The sequence below is a fragment of the Diabrotica undecimpunctata genome, chromosome 8 (genome assembly GCF_040954645.1).
Source record: "Diabrotica undecimpunctata isolate CICGRU chromosome 8, icDiaUnde3, whole genome shotgun sequence".
Lineage (NCBI taxonomy): Eukaryota > Metazoa > Arthropoda > Insecta > Coleoptera > Chrysomelidae > Diabrotica > Diabrotica undecimpunctata.
The window spans coordinates 29,660,406-29,678,633 of record NC_092810.1 but is presented as its reverse complement, the minus strand read 5'-3'; the positions used below and the strand labels follow the sequence as shown (position 1 = coordinate 29,678,633).

General features: G+C 31.9%; 1 protein-coding gene across 3 annotated transcripts in view; it reads left to right on the top strand.

The window, feature by feature from the left end:
* LOC140448341 (uncharacterized) overlaps positions 1–18,228 on the top strand; it is a 36,221-nt gene that overhangs the window by 13,391 nt on the left and 4,602 nt on the right. For all 3 annotated transcript variants that reach the window (XM_072541427.1, XM_072541425.1, XM_072541426.1), the window contains 3 exons: positions 8,825–8,968; positions 13,779–13,851; positions 13,917–14,033. In XM_072541427.1, the coding sequence (XP_072397528.1) occupies positions 8,825–8,968; positions 13,779–13,851; positions 13,917–14,033 (334 nt within the window). The remainder of the gene's footprint in view (positions 1–8,824; positions 8,969–13,778; positions 13,852–13,916; positions 14,034–18,228) is intronic.

The window sequence follows — 18,228 nt, the reverse complement described above, 5'->3', positions numbered from 1 at the left end:
GGTAAGATTTTTTTAAAATTCTTCAATTACATTATCTTTACATACATTTGGAGCAAATCCTGGTTCAATATAAGGTACTATAGTCCTTTTCCATCATATTGATAGCACATTATGTATGCAAATCCTCAACAGGTCAAAAAACCATAGGCGTCACCCTATACTTGTTTTGAAATAAATAAAAAAAAATAATATTTTAAGATGCCGTCAACAATTCATTATCTTTTAAAAAATCTTCTGTAAAATAAGTGTCCACTAATCTCACTATACCTTTTTTGTGCGTAAAAAACGTCAGTATATATGCCACACGATTATTGTTAATTATGCACTTGTGATTAACGAGAGAATTCAATGTTTCAGGAAATAAATTAATGTAAAGAGTAATTTAAAGGTGATTATTGTTTTCTATACAAGTTATCGCCTGACACAAAAAGAATACCTTCTTTGAACGATTACCTGGAATTACTGACAAGGCTTCACTAATGATAGTTTAAGTAGTTTTTATGCCACATTACAGCTTATGCCAATAATATAAATTAGAAATTGTTTGCATCTTCCATTTAGTTTGTAGATATACATTGTTCATGTCTTACCTACCTACATTTTTGGTGTCGATATTTTGTTATTTGCATTTAAAAATGACGTCGACAACAGGTTTTATCCCGGTTAAGTGTAGTTTTAAAGGTGCCTTCAGCCTAAGAGAGAAAAATATAATATTAAATGTATACGATGCACTTGTACATCAACGCCCTTTAAGTAATGTTTGTGAAATTGTTAACATGTATTCAAATATGACAGGGGTTGGAGAAGCAACAATTTCAGCAGAAATTGAAGAAAAACATAAAAACATGATAAGACGCAGCGTCCACTCATTTTTTTTTTAACAAAGAATTTCCAACATTGGACAAAATCCAAACATTAATTAGAGAAAACGGAGAGTTACCAATCATAAGCAACAAGAAATTATGGGGACTATTGAGAGAGATGGAATTTCGTTGGCAAAAGAATAGAAGAAAATCCGTTTTAATTGAAAAAGATTACATTGTATGTTGAAGACGAGATTATCTAAGAACTATTAAAAAGTACCGAGAAGAAGGGAAAACAATTTTTTATTTGGACGAGACTTGGTTAAATGAAGGTCTTACTGTACCGTATCTATGGGTTGATACAAATGTGAAAAGTTCCAGTCAGGCATTCATCGAAGGTGTATCTACTGGAATAAACAATATTCCCGTTGGAAAAGGACGCAGACTCAAAATAACCCACATTGGAAACAAATACGGTTTTGTCAATGGTGGATTATTAAGTTTTGCCTCAAAAGATTACCACGAGGAAATGACTGCTGACGTTTTTGAAGAATATTTTGAGCAAATGTTGGATTTAATTCCAAAAAATTCTGTCATAGTCATGGATAATGCTAGTTACCATTCAAGACTAGCAGAAAAATTGCCAACAACGGCATGGAAAAAAGGAGAGATAATCGAATGGTTGAATAAACACGCAATTGAGTACAAGGAGAATTCGACAAAAAAGGAATTATTACCTATTGTAAGGCAACATAAAGCAGCTTATAAAAAATAGGTATATAATTGATGAAATGGCATTAAACCGTGATGTAATTATTTTACGTTTACCCCCATACCACTGTGATCTGAATCCGATAGAAAATATATGGTCTCAAGTAAAGGGTGAAGTCGGACGCAACAACAAAACTTTTAAATTAGAAGACTTACAACAGTTATTAGAACATTCCTTATCAAAAGTAACTCCAGAAAATTGGAAAAATGCTGTTAGTCATGCTCACAGGGAAGAAAATAAAATGTGGAATTTGGATAATATGGCTGATGCAATGCTGGAACCGGTAATAATTAACATTGGAGTTGAAGATTCCTTAGATTCTGAAGAAAGCAGTGAATCTGAAATGGAATTTGATTAAAATAATATTCATTTTTTTACAAATGGGCCCCTGTTTATTATATGGGCCACAAATTATTTTATATATAACCAATAAAATAAACATCTTACATTTCTTGCAAATTCATTAGTACCTGTTAATCTCCATCACTCCGACACTGGTAACTTTATTTAGGGATTAGTAACCCTCAAAACTATTGTATTCTATTCTGCTTCAACCTTTATACCTGGTGGTCATACTCAATTTAAAATTGTTTTCCTATATACTTCTGTAAACTTGTTGACAAATATCTATTTTTCATTGAGTCACCCGTATCAACAGTTTAGGGATTTGCATACATAATGTGCTATCAATATGATGGAAATGGACTATATTAGATATTCCAAACAGTCTTGTTAATCATTTAAAACATCGATTTTCTATTATGCTAAGGCATCCAATCTTTTTCTTGTTTTTTTTTTAATTTTTACTTTTTCTTGTTTTTAAAAGCCTTCAAGAATTCAAAACAAAATGTTCTGAGGTGTATTTTAAATCTTGATTTTCTAGCTCATCCATATTTAACGATATGATTTTGCCTTCTTGGAAATTGCTGCACTATAGATTTCTGTGGATGAGCGGTCCAACCATCTCGTCAGGTCTTTCAGCCACGAGTTCTGGCGTCTTCCAACTGATCTTTTGTCCTGCACTTACCTTCCAATACGATTTGAAGTAATTCATTTATACGTTTGTTGGTATCGTTGAAAATACTAGAATTTTAGTTTTGGAAACATTTAGATGTAAACCGTATATTTCGCTATGACCAACTACCGCATTTATTATATTTTGTAGTTCTTATGCGTTGCTTGCTATTAGGAAAGTATCATCAACGTACCTGATGTTGTCTATGCTGGTTCCGTTAATCTTGATTGCACCTTGAACCTCGTCTAATGCTTTTCTGAATATAAATGCCGAATTAGTGGTGATAAGACGCAACCTTGTCACACTCCTGGTCGTATTCGTATATCTTCGTATAGTGTGTTCTATTTTAATTGTTGCCGTTTGGTGCCAATATAGTTCTGAGATAATTCGCAAGTCTTGCTCTTCAACTCCAGTTGTTCTCAGAATTTCGATCATCTTTTGATTTTGCCTAGTGATTTTTGAAGTTATACTTCTATACGCGCTGCACGTTGGAAATTTGTATGGGAGCGAATCTGTGAAATCATTACATATGTAAGATAATGAGTAAGAGAGAGACAGAAGATATATTTTCTCTCTCTTCCTCTCTCGAATATAAAAATGTTCCTTTTGTATATATAATTTATTATTATATATATTATATAAAGATATATATACATATAATATTATATAATATATAATAAAATATTTATTAATATTATTATTTATGTGATATGTTTTGTATTATTTATTAAATGTTCATAATTATATTAGTCTTTTGTATTTCAAAATAATAATCTCAATAAATCACTGTATGATCCAGAACTGTCAATTTTAAAATACATTTATGTCATGTCCTCGGTAGTATAGTAGTCAGTATCCCCGCCTGTCACGCGGGAGACCGGGGTTCGATTCCCAGTCGGAGAGGACTTTTTTATTAATATTATTACATGGTAAATTAAACGTATATGCGTAAGTAGAAAAGTTATGTATATTATTGTCATTTTTAAATACTTATGAATATTGCGGTTTAATTTGTATTGTATTATTATATTGAATTATGTTGCACTGTATTGAAGTGTATTTTTTTATGTATATTATTGTCATTTTTAAATACTTATGAATATTGCATTTTAATTTGTATTGTATTATTATATTATTAACAAAATAAACAATGAATTTAACTGCAGAGTATGTGTAAAAAATTTTTTGCATTCAACTCCTTTCATACATATATGAAAATAAAAATATACATTTTTATCAAAATATTGATTCAATCCTTCATTTACTATACTCCTATTACAGGTCAAAAGTTGTTTATTAATAATTGTTAGTAAGTTGTTATTAATTATGTTTCTCTTTCTGCTATGTCTCACCTATAGCATTACATATGTAATGATTGTGCAGATTGACTCCCAAATAAATTTGTAACGGCGAATGCGTGTATAGAACTGTAACTTCCACCGGCAGTCCCACTGGACTGCCACACCCGTTTTTTTTATTCTTGGTCAAATATATTGTTTAACGACTGAATCATTTGGTCTAAAAGCGAATAAAATATAGAGTTTCACTTCTTCTTTTTTTTTATCGTTGGTTGTAAGTGCATTTCTTGCATTATTATCTAATATAATATAAACCTTACGTTTTCTCGGAGTAGGAATGGCAATTTAAACAATTAAATTGTTAATAATAAATTATCTGAAGGGTTTTCAGCCTAGTATCCTCGAAAAATCGAATCTACTCACCAAAAAACATTAAAAACGTCAAGGTACCGAGGTGACATAAAAGTGCATACTCAACTGTGCATACCCTGACTCCTAGACTATATATGCTAAAATAGATTTTGCGATGTTTTCACCAGTTAACTCATATATAGGAATAAATCTAACAAAATCTCGTACATTTTACTTATTACCCGTAACATCATTAGTAATTAAAAAAAAAAAGAGTTATAAGTGCTCAATGCTCATATAAAACACAATCTGAACATATCGTCGAAAACCAGTATCTTTACTACACTATTTAATATAGAACTGGTGCACCTAGAATTTTTCTGGTGGGGGGGAGGGGATGTTGGTTGCGCACCGAAATTTTTTTTATGCTACCTCCATTTTGAGTCCTTAAAATTTAGGTTTTAGTTTAATTTAAAGTAGGTACTAAAGATAGCAGTGCCAAACATTCAGGAATCTGTTATCCTGCCTACCAGCTAAAACCACCCTCTCCTACTTGTGAGCAGTTGACTGTCGCACGTACCGTACTCCGAAAGTGGGATGGCCGCTGTAAGGCTGACGACACTTTCGGAGCACTCCCTTCTCTTACCTTTATCTTATCTCTGTCGTTGGTCCGGCTATTGTTTCTCTTATTATTTCTTTCTTTTTAATTACTGTTCGGATATAATTGTGAACAATATTCCATCCCTTCTTACTTCTCGCTATCTTCACGATCATCTCTCTCACGGTCACAGAGTTCATACCTATTTCTCTCTATATTCTGTTTTTCTCCACTGTATATCTATTACACTCCAGCATTGCGTGAGTAACAATGTCGAAATATTCATAGTATAGGCATTTATCTATATCTGTCTTTCTGAACCTATGAAGATACGCCCTAAAACAGAAAATCTACCCAGTTTCTTAGGCTCGGGATTAGCATCTTGGCCCACTGGGCAATATCTTTTTCTTGTTGTTCCACTCTTCTTGCCATCTTTCCCTTTCTTCTTTTTTATGACTGTAGTCAAATGCTTCCTTCTCTCATAGAGATATCTTCTCATATAGATCATAGAGATATCTTCTTTCTACTGCTAACACTTGCAGAGGAACACACCCCGTGAGAGTTCACAAGGCCGCCGCAGATAGTCCTGTAGGAGTATGCCACTCGCAACAGACTCGTTCTGTCTACTCTTATCATGAGCCTAATATTAGGTATCTATATCTAAATATAATGAAAAATATTAATTTAAATCCCTAAACTGTATTTTAAATAATAATTTGTAAACAAATTAAATTTATAATAAAATGTCTAAAGGGTGTTGCTTTAGAGCCATATGGTTTATTACCTCTTCTTCATCTATTTGAATGTCCTGATGGATAAACATCAAAGTTAAACCATTTAGTCTTCCTTCGTTAATACAATTTCTTAAATAAGTCTTTAGTACTTTCAGCGATGAAATTATTCCTTTTACATGTACAGGTCGTTACAGGTAATTTAATTATTAAATTAGCGTTTTAGAATTTTTGTATTGTGTGTAAAAGACAAGTTACATTTTTCTACTATTCTTTATATATTTTTACTTTATATGACCTGGGTGGGGGTTTAACCCCCAAAACCCCTCCCCTGGGTGCGCCACTGTAATATAGTTTAAGAAGCATTACTTCCTAATAAAGGGTTTTGTGAATAGAACAAAAATATTATTTGATTTGCATCTTCACAATAATCTTCAGAAAAATCATAATATTTGTTAAATTTAAAATAGTTATCTAATATAATATTTTTTACGTATTTATTGAATTTTAAAATCATCAACATTTGGTAATATTTCGGGAGGTGTCCGGACCCCCTGGACACCCTCCTAGCTGACGTCACTGTACCACCGAAGTGGTAACCCAAACATCAAAATAAACGTACTTTCAACTGAAACCATGGTTAATTTCCATTAAATATAAATATAATTGCTTACAAAATGTAAAAACAAATAGAATAGAAAAGATACTGAATAGAACAATGTTGTTCATTAATGTCTATGCAAAAATACACAAAATTTTAATAAAATACAAGTATAAACTTCTTTTATCCTACAATCTGCATTTAAATTATAATAAGAGCAAACTTGGAATATAGGTCGCAATAATATCCATGATTACGTGCAACAACACAACAGTACAGACTTTCATGTCACCTACTTTTCCTCAGGAAATTTTGTAGTTTTCATGACAAGCTAAAATCACTATCGATTTTATATAATTTTCGCTCACGCCTCCTTATACTAATCGGCCGATTAAACATGCGATAAAACATTTCAAATGTTATGGGGCAATGACCACGTGCGTGCGACTGATTTTTAAAAACAAACACGGAAAAAATCACTCTAGCAACAAAAAAAGTAATTTTTTACTACGAAATTCCAATTCGTAGTCTATTTATCATTCGGCTCATAAAAGAAACCCGTGAGTAGGTCTAAGAATGTTATCAGCATAATATGAATAACACTGATAATTATGGCATTAATCATTGACATAACCTTTGTAAACAAAAAACATTCACGGGATCTATTACAACACAATATCCTCGTTGTAATTAGCTTTGTAATTCAGGAACGACAACCTTTACAGGAGCTAGTTTTAAAACATCATTGTTTAAATTTAAAACTTATTATCAAAAAAATAATGCAAATCTAATATTTTCATTATTTGAAAGATTTTATTTAAAATGATCCAAGAAACCTAAAAAATATTTTTCGGAGCAAAAACCGGTGATTTTTGGAATTTGTTTAAAAAAAATTGCCCTGCACCCTTCTGATTTGTTTAAAGGGGACATTTTTAAACAGGAATCCGTAAATAAACATTTTTTCTACGGGAGCGGCCTCAAAACCTGGACTACAATACTTTAAATGCTATTTGAAACCATCTTTTTTGAACGACCATTTTGTTTTTGTTGATAATTGATGTCAATATTAACAAAATATATCAATGTTGTACAGAATTTTTGTTCGTAATATCTCACTTATCAGCGGGAGATTAATTTTCCTCTCATAAGCACATGTACCGTGAAAAATGTACGGCATGTCCAAAAATTTTATTATTTTATACTTTTTATAACTAAATTTAAATCAGTGAGTTTTAATTTGGCTCAAAACACCTCCCTTGTACTACTTAAAAATCAAGGGTTGCGCCCTAGATTTCTAACCTCTGTACCAGCCGATATGTACGGCAGTACAAAAAAGTAATTTAATAACGATCCGAAACTATGTGCATGAATACCGTACTGTAGCAAATTGCCCTAAATGGGATCAAAATTTTCCGAAAATCAAAGATTGTCCCTGCTACTATTGCAAATATTTTGTACGGCAGTAGGTTGCAGATCATTATTTTTGTATTATCTGCCTAAGATTACAGTGTATGGTGAGAAATATTATCGTAAAAGTTATTATTGTCCCTGTCTATAACTGACTTCAAGCTTCAACGCTTCATCATTAAGTTTCCTTTTCTTAATCTTCAGTCTTCCATTGCGAAGATTTGGAAAATTCTCAACAAGCGTAGGAGAAATTTTGGTCTTTACTTTTGGGAAGATCTCAGTCATCCGAAAAGTTTTGTTTGAATAGATTTTATTCTCAGGGAGATATCTAAATATTCTTACATTCATTATACATGATGAAACAACACCCTTGCCTGGTCGGACCGATTTATAACACAAGTGATTATGAAAATATTTGAAGAAATCATGGTGAAGATATTTAATGTTATAAGGTTGAGATTTTCTGGTACATTGATCTTATTATTTTGTAGCCTTCGTTCGATAATGGAATGCACACAATCAGCTTCCATCTGACTATGCTCAACCTCCGATGTTTTTGTTCACTTACAGAATTTTTACTGGAATAAATGTATAATAGAGCCTTGTAAACATTACAACTTCTATTTTGATAGACACAACCGTCACTGTAGAGTCCAATTCTTTCCTTATCCTCGAGCAAAAGAAGCAAGGATAACACAAAATAAGAAATAATGCTAGCTAATTCATTATATGTTAAATCTCCTCCTATTTCGTTTCAAAGGAAACAATGTCCATCATTAGTAAATCAAAAAATGTAAAATTGTGTACAGCTAATTTGGATTTATAGTACATAGTAGATGCTATAGATTTTGTCGCAAGTAATAGGGTCTAAAGGCCCATTGTAAATATGAAGCAGTTTTATCTGTCTTATCATTGCCTTTCTCCATTCTAGCTTCATCTTTCGTTAATATTTGGGTTTCATAATCACTTACATCAAAATTTCCTGAAAATACCTGTCAAATAAATTATATCATGTGGTTTGCCGTTAAAAAGGCAACTAAACCCAGTCATGCCAGTAACATTTCCTAGTTAGTAATTCCCTTGTGAATCATAACAAAAAACTCGTATTTTTAATTAATATTATGGGTGCTTCTCATTAAAAATAGTAGATATAGTACTGATCAGTATAGTGTTGATCATTAATGATTGACATAACGTTATGTTGTAACTTGCAGTTAGTAAAACTTATTAAATAATCTTTTGTTGCAGATCGTTGTTGTGATACATTACCTGCTGACAGTGTTGGGTGCCTTAGGTAGCTACAATCCCTTTGTATATTTGTTTTACAATTTTGTTGTCATATTCTTACTAATATGGAGTATATACGCCAAACAAGAGGAGCCTCTGAAATTGGTAAGACACTTGCTGTTCTATGCGGAAAAGATATACATATATATATATATATATATATATATATATATATATATATATATATATATATATATATATATATATATATATATATATATATATATATATATATATAAACTAAGGTACACTCGAAGAGTGGTGGGTTTTTCGGTCAAAGTGGAGAAATAAAAGACAAAGACGATGGCTACTTCATCTATTTATTGAAGACGTTTCGCTTTCTGCTCAGAAAGCATCATCAGTTCATCTAAAAAGAACAATATGAAACCAAACATCCATAGAGAAGTTATATGTTAGAAAGTTATGGATGTTTGGTTTCATATTGTTCTTTTTAGATGAACTGATGATGCTTTCTGAGCAGAAAGCGAAACGTCTTCAATAAATAGATGAAGTAGCCATCGTCTTTGTCTTTTATTTCTCCACTTTGACCGAAAAACCCACCACTCTTCGAGTGTACCTTAGTTTATATTGGATTGACGGTCGTACTCCTTTTCTCGATATATATATATATATATATATATATATATATATATATATATATATATATATATATATATATATATATATATATATATATATATATATATATAAATATCTGTATAAATATGTATATACAAAGGTAGAAGGTATCGGCATAGCCCGCAAAAAAGCGGAAAAATATAATAAATGATGTGTATAAGATGGAAGGCAACCATATATACGTATTTCGGACTACTGGTCGTCTTCAGTACGTTGCAGCCAAGTTAGAAAAGGAGCATGTTAACTTTGGAAAGGTTTACGTGACCAATGGAGTAATGTGACCAATTTGTGACAATAATATTAGAAACGGCGAAAGGAACACAATTCGTCAAACTTTCCGTGAATGAATTGGTGTCAATAGACTGTTATAACGTTATTATTTCTAAATGCCCTCCTACGCGTTCAGACAGTCGGGAAGATACAAACTCAAACATGGAAAGTCAGCGAATGTGTCCTGCTATTTCCACTATTGTCATCGAATGCGATAGTCTGTGGACTAGTACGCATTTCGATGCGCATCGCCCCGCCTCGAATTTTCCCATTGGCTCTTGACCTGAAAATCGCCAATATTTATATGCGCCGTTCGAGCGATAAATAGGGCCAGGTCAGTCCCTCACGGGCTCTCCGAGAGCTTAGTGCTCTCGGGGCTCTGCTTCCTGCATTTATTTTCCATACTCTGTGGCTGAGAATTATTTCAACTTAACTTGGTGTTTTTATTTCGACGAAGAAATTGTCATGTAAGAAATATCTTGCCTTTTTCAAGGCAAGACACCGAAGATAAATATTTTCCAAGTCCATAACCCGAAAATGGACTTAAGTAGAGGAGCTCTCGACAGTATATTCGAAGCCCTCTACAGAACACCCGGGGATTTCAGAAGGTGGTTAGACCCTTATTTGTTCCCCCGAGGTGACACTATTCTAGTGTGTGCTGCAAAAAGCGCCACCTACTTGGTAGCATTAAACGAAAACGACTATGGTTTTCTGTGTTTTTGAGCTGTACGAAATTTTAAACACACATACACACACACACACACACACACACACACACACACACACACACACACACACACACACACATATATATACAGATTGAACGAATTTAAAACGGAACATACGAAATCAATGTATTTCGGCTCAACTCCGCTCTAGGTGGTTGGCCAACAAAAGGTTGTCAAATAATTATATTATAAAAATCCATTACTTCAGCGGGCTGCTGGATTCGGAACTCATTCAAGAACAAGTCAAAACTCCACCCAAATAGGTTGCCTAGAATCACTGAAAAAACTAGACTAAATAAGCAGTTATTATGCTGTCAAACCACTTATCGCTTCCTTATAGTCCAAGAGATAGAGCCGAAATTTTGAACTGATCAGTAATATGACATTTCTCTATTGGAATATATTCATTGTAACTGAGTTAAGACTTTGCCTTACAGGCGGACGCCCCTCGTGGTACAGGGGGTGGCTATACAGGGATGAAGTTGTCATTTTTTTCGGAAAAATTAACAATCAATAATATGGCTGAAAATTTGCCCAGAGTAAGATCTTGGTATAACTAGACGAAATCCCAAAGGGCGGACGCGAGAGTGGATACATAAGGTGTGGCGGACAGGGGTGAAATTGCAATTTTTTGGGGAAAAATTAACGATAAGTAATATGTCCGCCATTTTCATGGCTCATTATTTAGCCCCTAAAAACTTTAAATCCAAAAGGGCGGATAGCTGGGTTGGTACAGAGAGCCACAAAACGGGGTCAAATGTACCACTTGCCTGCGCATTTTAGGTCTCGGTAACAATTTTCAAACTGATTTTATTATGATATTTTTATACCGATTGATTTGAAAATTTGTATGCTCACTTCTGTTACTATTCTGAGAAGCGTCAAGTAGAGTTTTCCTCAAAATTTTCCAAAAAAATTTCCGTAAATGAAAATTTTCGTAATTTTTTGAGGTAAAATCTAATTTGTAGAATCCTTTCGATTTTCTGTAAGTTATACCATGATTTGTTTTCCAAAAAGATTCAAACGATTTTTCCGATAAGAAAAAAAAATTTAGAAAAACTTTTCTACAACATTTGATAAAACTCTACGTCATCGTCTGAATCTTTTATAGAATATTTTGTAGTTTTAAAATGATATTATGATAATGTTTTTTTTTTAAACTAAAGTCATATTTACTTAGAAATCACATTTTTTTCTTAAATATAAATATTTTACGAATTAATTTTTAATTGAATAAATGTTTGATATTTGATATTTTATTAAATTAAAGTAATTTTATAATGTTAACTATTAAATATTTTTGGTATAACAAATAGTAATTTTACTTATTTTTTATTACAATAAAAAGGTTTTTAAATTTATATTGCATAAATAATGATTGTTCAGATATAAGAAAAATTTGATTTATTATTACATTAATAATCAATTACAAAATATATTATTTCTATTTATTAATAGGTAAAATTCAATTTGTAGAATTCCTTTAACATTTTACAAAGCATTATTAATAAAAATTAATTTAATAATGGAATTATCAATTTTTTAAGTTTTGAAATTTACTTTGTAGATATTTTTTTTTAACTTTCAAATTGATTGAATTTTTTTTCATTAGTTAATTATAATTTTACAAATTCTGTTTGAACATTAATTTTGCATCATTATTATTTTAAAATATTAAAATAATAATGATGCGCGTTCATTTAGATCAGTAATTCTAGACGCATGCGCTAAATGTAATAAGTATCAAGATGCTTTTATTCAACTTGGTGAAACTGACTTCGATTGTAATGAAGTTTTTGAAACCTTAGAAACTTTCATATGTCACTTATATGGAACAGGACTGACGAGAACAATTCCAAAAAGAAAAGTAAACGATGTCAGAGTTTCACTATTTAACCGGCAGTATAAGTTGCATGATGTGAACGAGCCTTAAAAAAAACTAAAAAATTTCGATGCTTCAAGCTTACCACCATGTCAAGATGAATTACACCAACATCTACTTAACTGCGAGCTCATTATATTTCAAATATTTGGACAAATGCTCATAAAAAAGTACCAACAGAATTGATTGTTGAAGAACATGGTTGGGAGTTTGAAGATGAAACATATAAATTCAAATGATTTAGTGGACCTCAGATGCCAGAATCAGTTCGAGAAGTAGTGATTGAAAATGAAGCAGATAATGAATGTGATATTATTGAAAGTGAAAGTGACAAAGATGATGAATGTGATGACATCAATGAGAGTGAGAAAAATGACGAAATTTTTAAAGTTTTTCTAAATTTTTTTTTCTTATCGGAAAAATCGTTTGAAAATTTTTGGAAAAAAATCATGGTATAACTGACAGAAAATCGAAAGGATTCTACAAATTAGATTTTACCTCAAAAAATTACGAAAATTTTCATTTACGGAAATTTTTTTGGAAAATTTTGAGGAAAACTCTACTTGACGCTTTTCAGAATAGTAACAGAAGTGAGCATACAAATTTTCAAATCAATCGGTATAAAAATATCATGATAAAATCAGTTTGAAAATTGTTACCGAGACCTAAAATGCGCAGGCAAGTGATACATTTGACCCCGTTTTATGGCTCTCTGTGCCAACCCAGCTGTCCGCCCTTTTATATTTAGAGTTTTTAGGGGCTAAATAATGAGCCATGAAAATGGCGGACATATTACTTATCGTTAATTTTTCCCCAAAAAATTGCAACCTCACCCCTGTCCGCCACCCCTTATGTATCCACTCTCGCGTCCGCCCTTTGGGATTTCGTCTAGTTATACCAAGATCTTACTCTGGGCAAATGTTCAGCCATATTATCGATCGTTAATTTTTCCGAAAAAAATGACAACTTCATCCCTGTATAGCCACCCCCTGTACCACGAGGGGCGTCCGCTTGTAAGGCAAAGTCTTAACCCAGTTACAATGAATATATTCCAATAGAGAAATGTCATATTACTGATCAGTTCAAAATTTCGGCTCTATCTCTCCGACTATTAGGCAAGCTCCTCTTTCCTTTAAAGGAGACAGATAGTTGAACGATATTTTATACAATGTCTATCACTGGGTATGGATTTATTTTTGTCCAAGTTTTATATTGGTCCACTATTTCAAATGCAGTTCAAACAGACATATATTAAATTGTATGTTCCGTTTTAAATTGGTTCAATCTGTATATATATATATATATATATATATATATATATATATATATATATATGAAAAAAAAAATATTTATAATGATTACCTTAGATATCTAACTTTTGATTTCGTTATTTTAGGCTATCGTCATTAATATGTGCTCCATAATTTTGGACGCTATATACATTGTAGCAATGGCGGACAGTTTAGGGGGTAAGATAACTTAATCATAATTAAATATCCAGTTATAATACAATAAAAATTTACTGATATTTTAGGATTGAAAAGTTCCTTGTCAGCTGCTGCATCTTTAATTCATTTAATATTTAGACCGTTCAGTATTTTATTATTAATGAAGAAAGACGAAAAACTTAATACTCCAAAACCAGATACAGGTATGTTTAAAAATATCGATAGGATTCTGAACATTTTAGAACATAAAATTTATGTGTTTATGTATTATATGTTTATATATTGTGTGTTGTACATAAGCATATAATACATAAATACATAAAATAATCAGAGTTTGATATCATCCTAAGTGTACAAATACCACCCTCAGAATTTCCAACTAAAATCATGGCTATTTGCCTACAAAGAGAAAGTAAGTCACCCTTTAATTTGGAAAATATAACCATTAACCACTAACAACTTTTGGTTATAATAACACCTATTTTGTAGCGGGTAGAGGATAGATACTAGGAAAGATCTATTTCAGGGATGCGCCCTGCCTGCAGCCTTAATTTATCTCCTAATATCATACAGGCGAAACCATTGTTCTACCCTTACTCCATATACAAACCTATCATTTCTCTCCCAGTATCCTGGATGGATTTACCGATAATGACCCTAGATTGAATATGGAAATGACTTTGATTAACGAATCGGAACTATGGTTCTCCGAAGAATAGGGAGTTGAAGTACCGAACCTGCTACCAGACACCGATACTCAGAAAAAAATATTATGCAAAAAACAATATAACACAGCCTCGGAATTTGGACGGAAACAATGATATACGCCTTACGCGAAGAAAATGGAGTATTAGAATAGCAACGTGGAATATAGGAGGAATGACAACGAAACAAGATGAAATACTTCCAGAAATCGAAAGACTAGGCAAAGATATAATAGTCTTAAGTTAAACAAAAAAGAGTCAAGGAGAGGAACTATACACACAGACGGAGTGAGATTCGCAAACACGAAAGAGCAATAAAAGGAGTATCTAAAATAAATGGAGGAAACAAACACAAGATTACCAGCAAATAAATGAATTAATACTTGAAGTTAGGATGAACATATTTGGACAACCAACAACCAATAAAGAAAAGGCAGATTTTTTTAAAGCACTAAAAGATGTAATAGACAAGGCAAAGGAAAAAGAAGATAGTCTACTAATTGGAGATTTTAACAGACATATAGGCAAGGAAGATGAAGACATAATGGGACGATTCGGAGAAGACGAATTTAGACGACAATGGAAATCGGCCAATTAAAATATGTTGAGAATACGATTTGGCCACAATCAACACAAGATTTCAGCATAAAAACATACATAGCTGCACATGGAAGAAACCTACTAGAAACCAAAGATCAGTAAGTAAGATCAGTAGTAAAACAATAATACAAGATATACGAGTATACTTATAGACAAGCAGAATGTGCAAGTAACCACCGATTAGTACTAAGGAAATTCATATAAACGGAAAGACGACAAAAAGACAATATCTAGAGATATGAAGAGATGCAAAAATCGCAAACACAAGATATAAAGTAGAATTTCTACAACAATTTACTAGTCAAACACTATATCAGAATAGGCTACAGATGAACGAAGAATAGGCCCCAACAGAAATGTATCAACACCTAAAGGTAAACATAAACGAAGTAGCAGACGAAGTGGTGGGTATTAAATAACACAAGAATAAATATTTGGAGAAATACAGTAACGACTTTGAAGTAATGATTAAAAGGAAAAAAGATACGTTTCATAAATGGCTTAATGATACGACCGCAGGAACACGAGAAGAATATGTTACCCTCAGCCAACAATTAGTAAAGCAAAGAATAAGGCCCGAGAAGAATAAATTTAAGGAGAGAATAATATAGGGTATACCAAATCTACGGAAGCACGGGAAAAAATAAAAAACACCAGAAGTAATAAACAAAGTTAAAATATCATACAGTCAATTACGCCAAAGGAGTGGACAAACCATTACACAAAATGAATGCAGGAGAATAGAGCCTAGTATATTTCACAAGACCCTGTGGCAATAATAACGGAGGAAGCCAAAATCACAGAGGAAGATACAACTAAAGTACTAAAGAATGCCAAAAACAACAAAGCACCAGGACTAGGGAATATAAAAATTTAACTGCTGAAATATGGAGGCACAAGGATCGTGTCCTTTATACGAATGTTGTTCAATAAAATCAAAGCAGGAGAAGGGATTCCAGATGAGTGGAATCTATCATACATGTCCTCCATTTTCAAACAAGGTGATAAAAGGTCAACAAATACTATAGAAGGATCAGTGCTCAGCCTTCAATAGCAATATTTTCGACAGTTATAAAGCAAAAAATAGATCATAGAGACATTATGGCGAAGAACAAGCCGTATTCCGAAAAGCCAGATTATGTCTAGATAATATATACATCCAACAGTTATAGAAAAGAACAAAGAAAAATATTGAAAGACATATAACCTTTATCGACTTGGAGAAAGCATACTATAGCGTACCCAGGAAAGAACTAAGAAAAGCAATGAGAAGAATATACGTTAGAGATAAATGAGTAAATATAATACAAAGACAATATAAAAAAACAGAGGTGCTAATAAAATAACAAAAATAATCTCCGCAAGAAAATGATTCAAACATGGATGTTTGTTTGACATACAATTTTTTACATATATATGGATCAGGCTTTAAAAGATTAATATAGAAAAAGCGGAACAATGGGCGTACCAGTACAAGAGAATTTATTACATTCACTTTCCGCAGATGACCAATGTGCACAAGACAGAAACAACATGGAATATATGATAAAGAAATAAAAAGGAAGAATGAGCTATGGGGACTCAAGATAAATATGTGTGAGACCGAATACTTACGTATTGGATCTGAGGTTGCAGATATGAACTTAAGTTTAGAAGAAGAGACAATTAAGAGTTGTAAGACTTTTGAGTATTTAGAATCAATGATAAGCTGAGATGGTACTTGTATGAAAGATATAAAAATGAAAATACCACAGGAAAAACAAGCCACGAAAACACGTTATGGAGTGATATGGAACAACATCCTAACCAAAGAAAACAAAAAAAAAAGGATCTCTTAGACCATAGTGCTGAAAATTACCCTATATCCAGCGGAAGTATGGCCAATGACAACATCAATACGAAATAAAATAAGAACAGTTTTTATTTATTTATTTATTTAATGTTGTCCGAGCCAGGTTATACATGACAACAATGGAAAATACATATTAGAACAAAGAAAGGTTATAATATTAATTACATACTAACGTGAAAGGAGTTTGATATAATATGTAATTTGTGATACAAACTAGATTTTAATTTAAATATCTTTTATACCTATAGCCGTTAAAAACTTTATAGTCATAGTCATAGTCATAGTCATCTTTATTGATCCTTTAAGACATTCAAATTAAATGTATAGGATACGTCACTACAGAATTTGGTATAAAAAACATTAATGTGTATAATATAATATTCACAGTGTAAAAAAAATTGACAAAACATAAAATATATAAAATAACATTTTTACAAGTAAATATGAAGTTGTTTACAGACTATTGCAGTTTGTCTTCAAGATATTCATTTATAGAATAATATGCTTTTCTTAAGAGTAAATCTTTAACATTTTTTTTAAATTTAGAGATAAGTGGTATTTCTTTCACAGTTTTTGGCAAATGATTGTATAAGGTCAGTCCCATATATCTGAAGCAATTTTGAAATTTGGATGTTCTGTGTTTAGGAACTCGTAAAGATTCAGCAATTCTTGTATTGTAGTAGTGATTGTCTGAATTTACTGGAAATGTATTGATTTCCTCTTTGACATAAAGTAAACATTTATAGATATATAGGCAGTAGAAAGTTAAAATTTGATGTTTAATAAAAACTCGTTTACAAGACTGTTGATAATCCAAATTAAAAATTTTACGGATAATTTTTTTTTGGTTAATGAACACCTTGTTACTATCTACTGAGTTCCCCCACAAAATTACATTGTAGCACATGTGGCTGTAAGCAAGGCTATAATAAACGTTCATTAATGCCGAGATGGGTAGTATGTTTTTAATTCTAGATATAGCATAAAAAGCTTTATTCAATTTCATGTTCACTGAATTCACTTGCTCTGACCATTTGAGATTACAATCAATGAATACACCCAAAAACTTTGTAGAGTGAGTGGAAGATAACATATTGTTTCTATCGTGGATGGTTAAGATATAGTCATATTTAGATGAGTTGTATGAATGAAAATAAATAATTTGCGTCTTGTCAATGTCTAATATTAGTCTGTTGGTATTACACCAGCGTATAAAGCAGTCAACAACAGTCTTCATTGTCA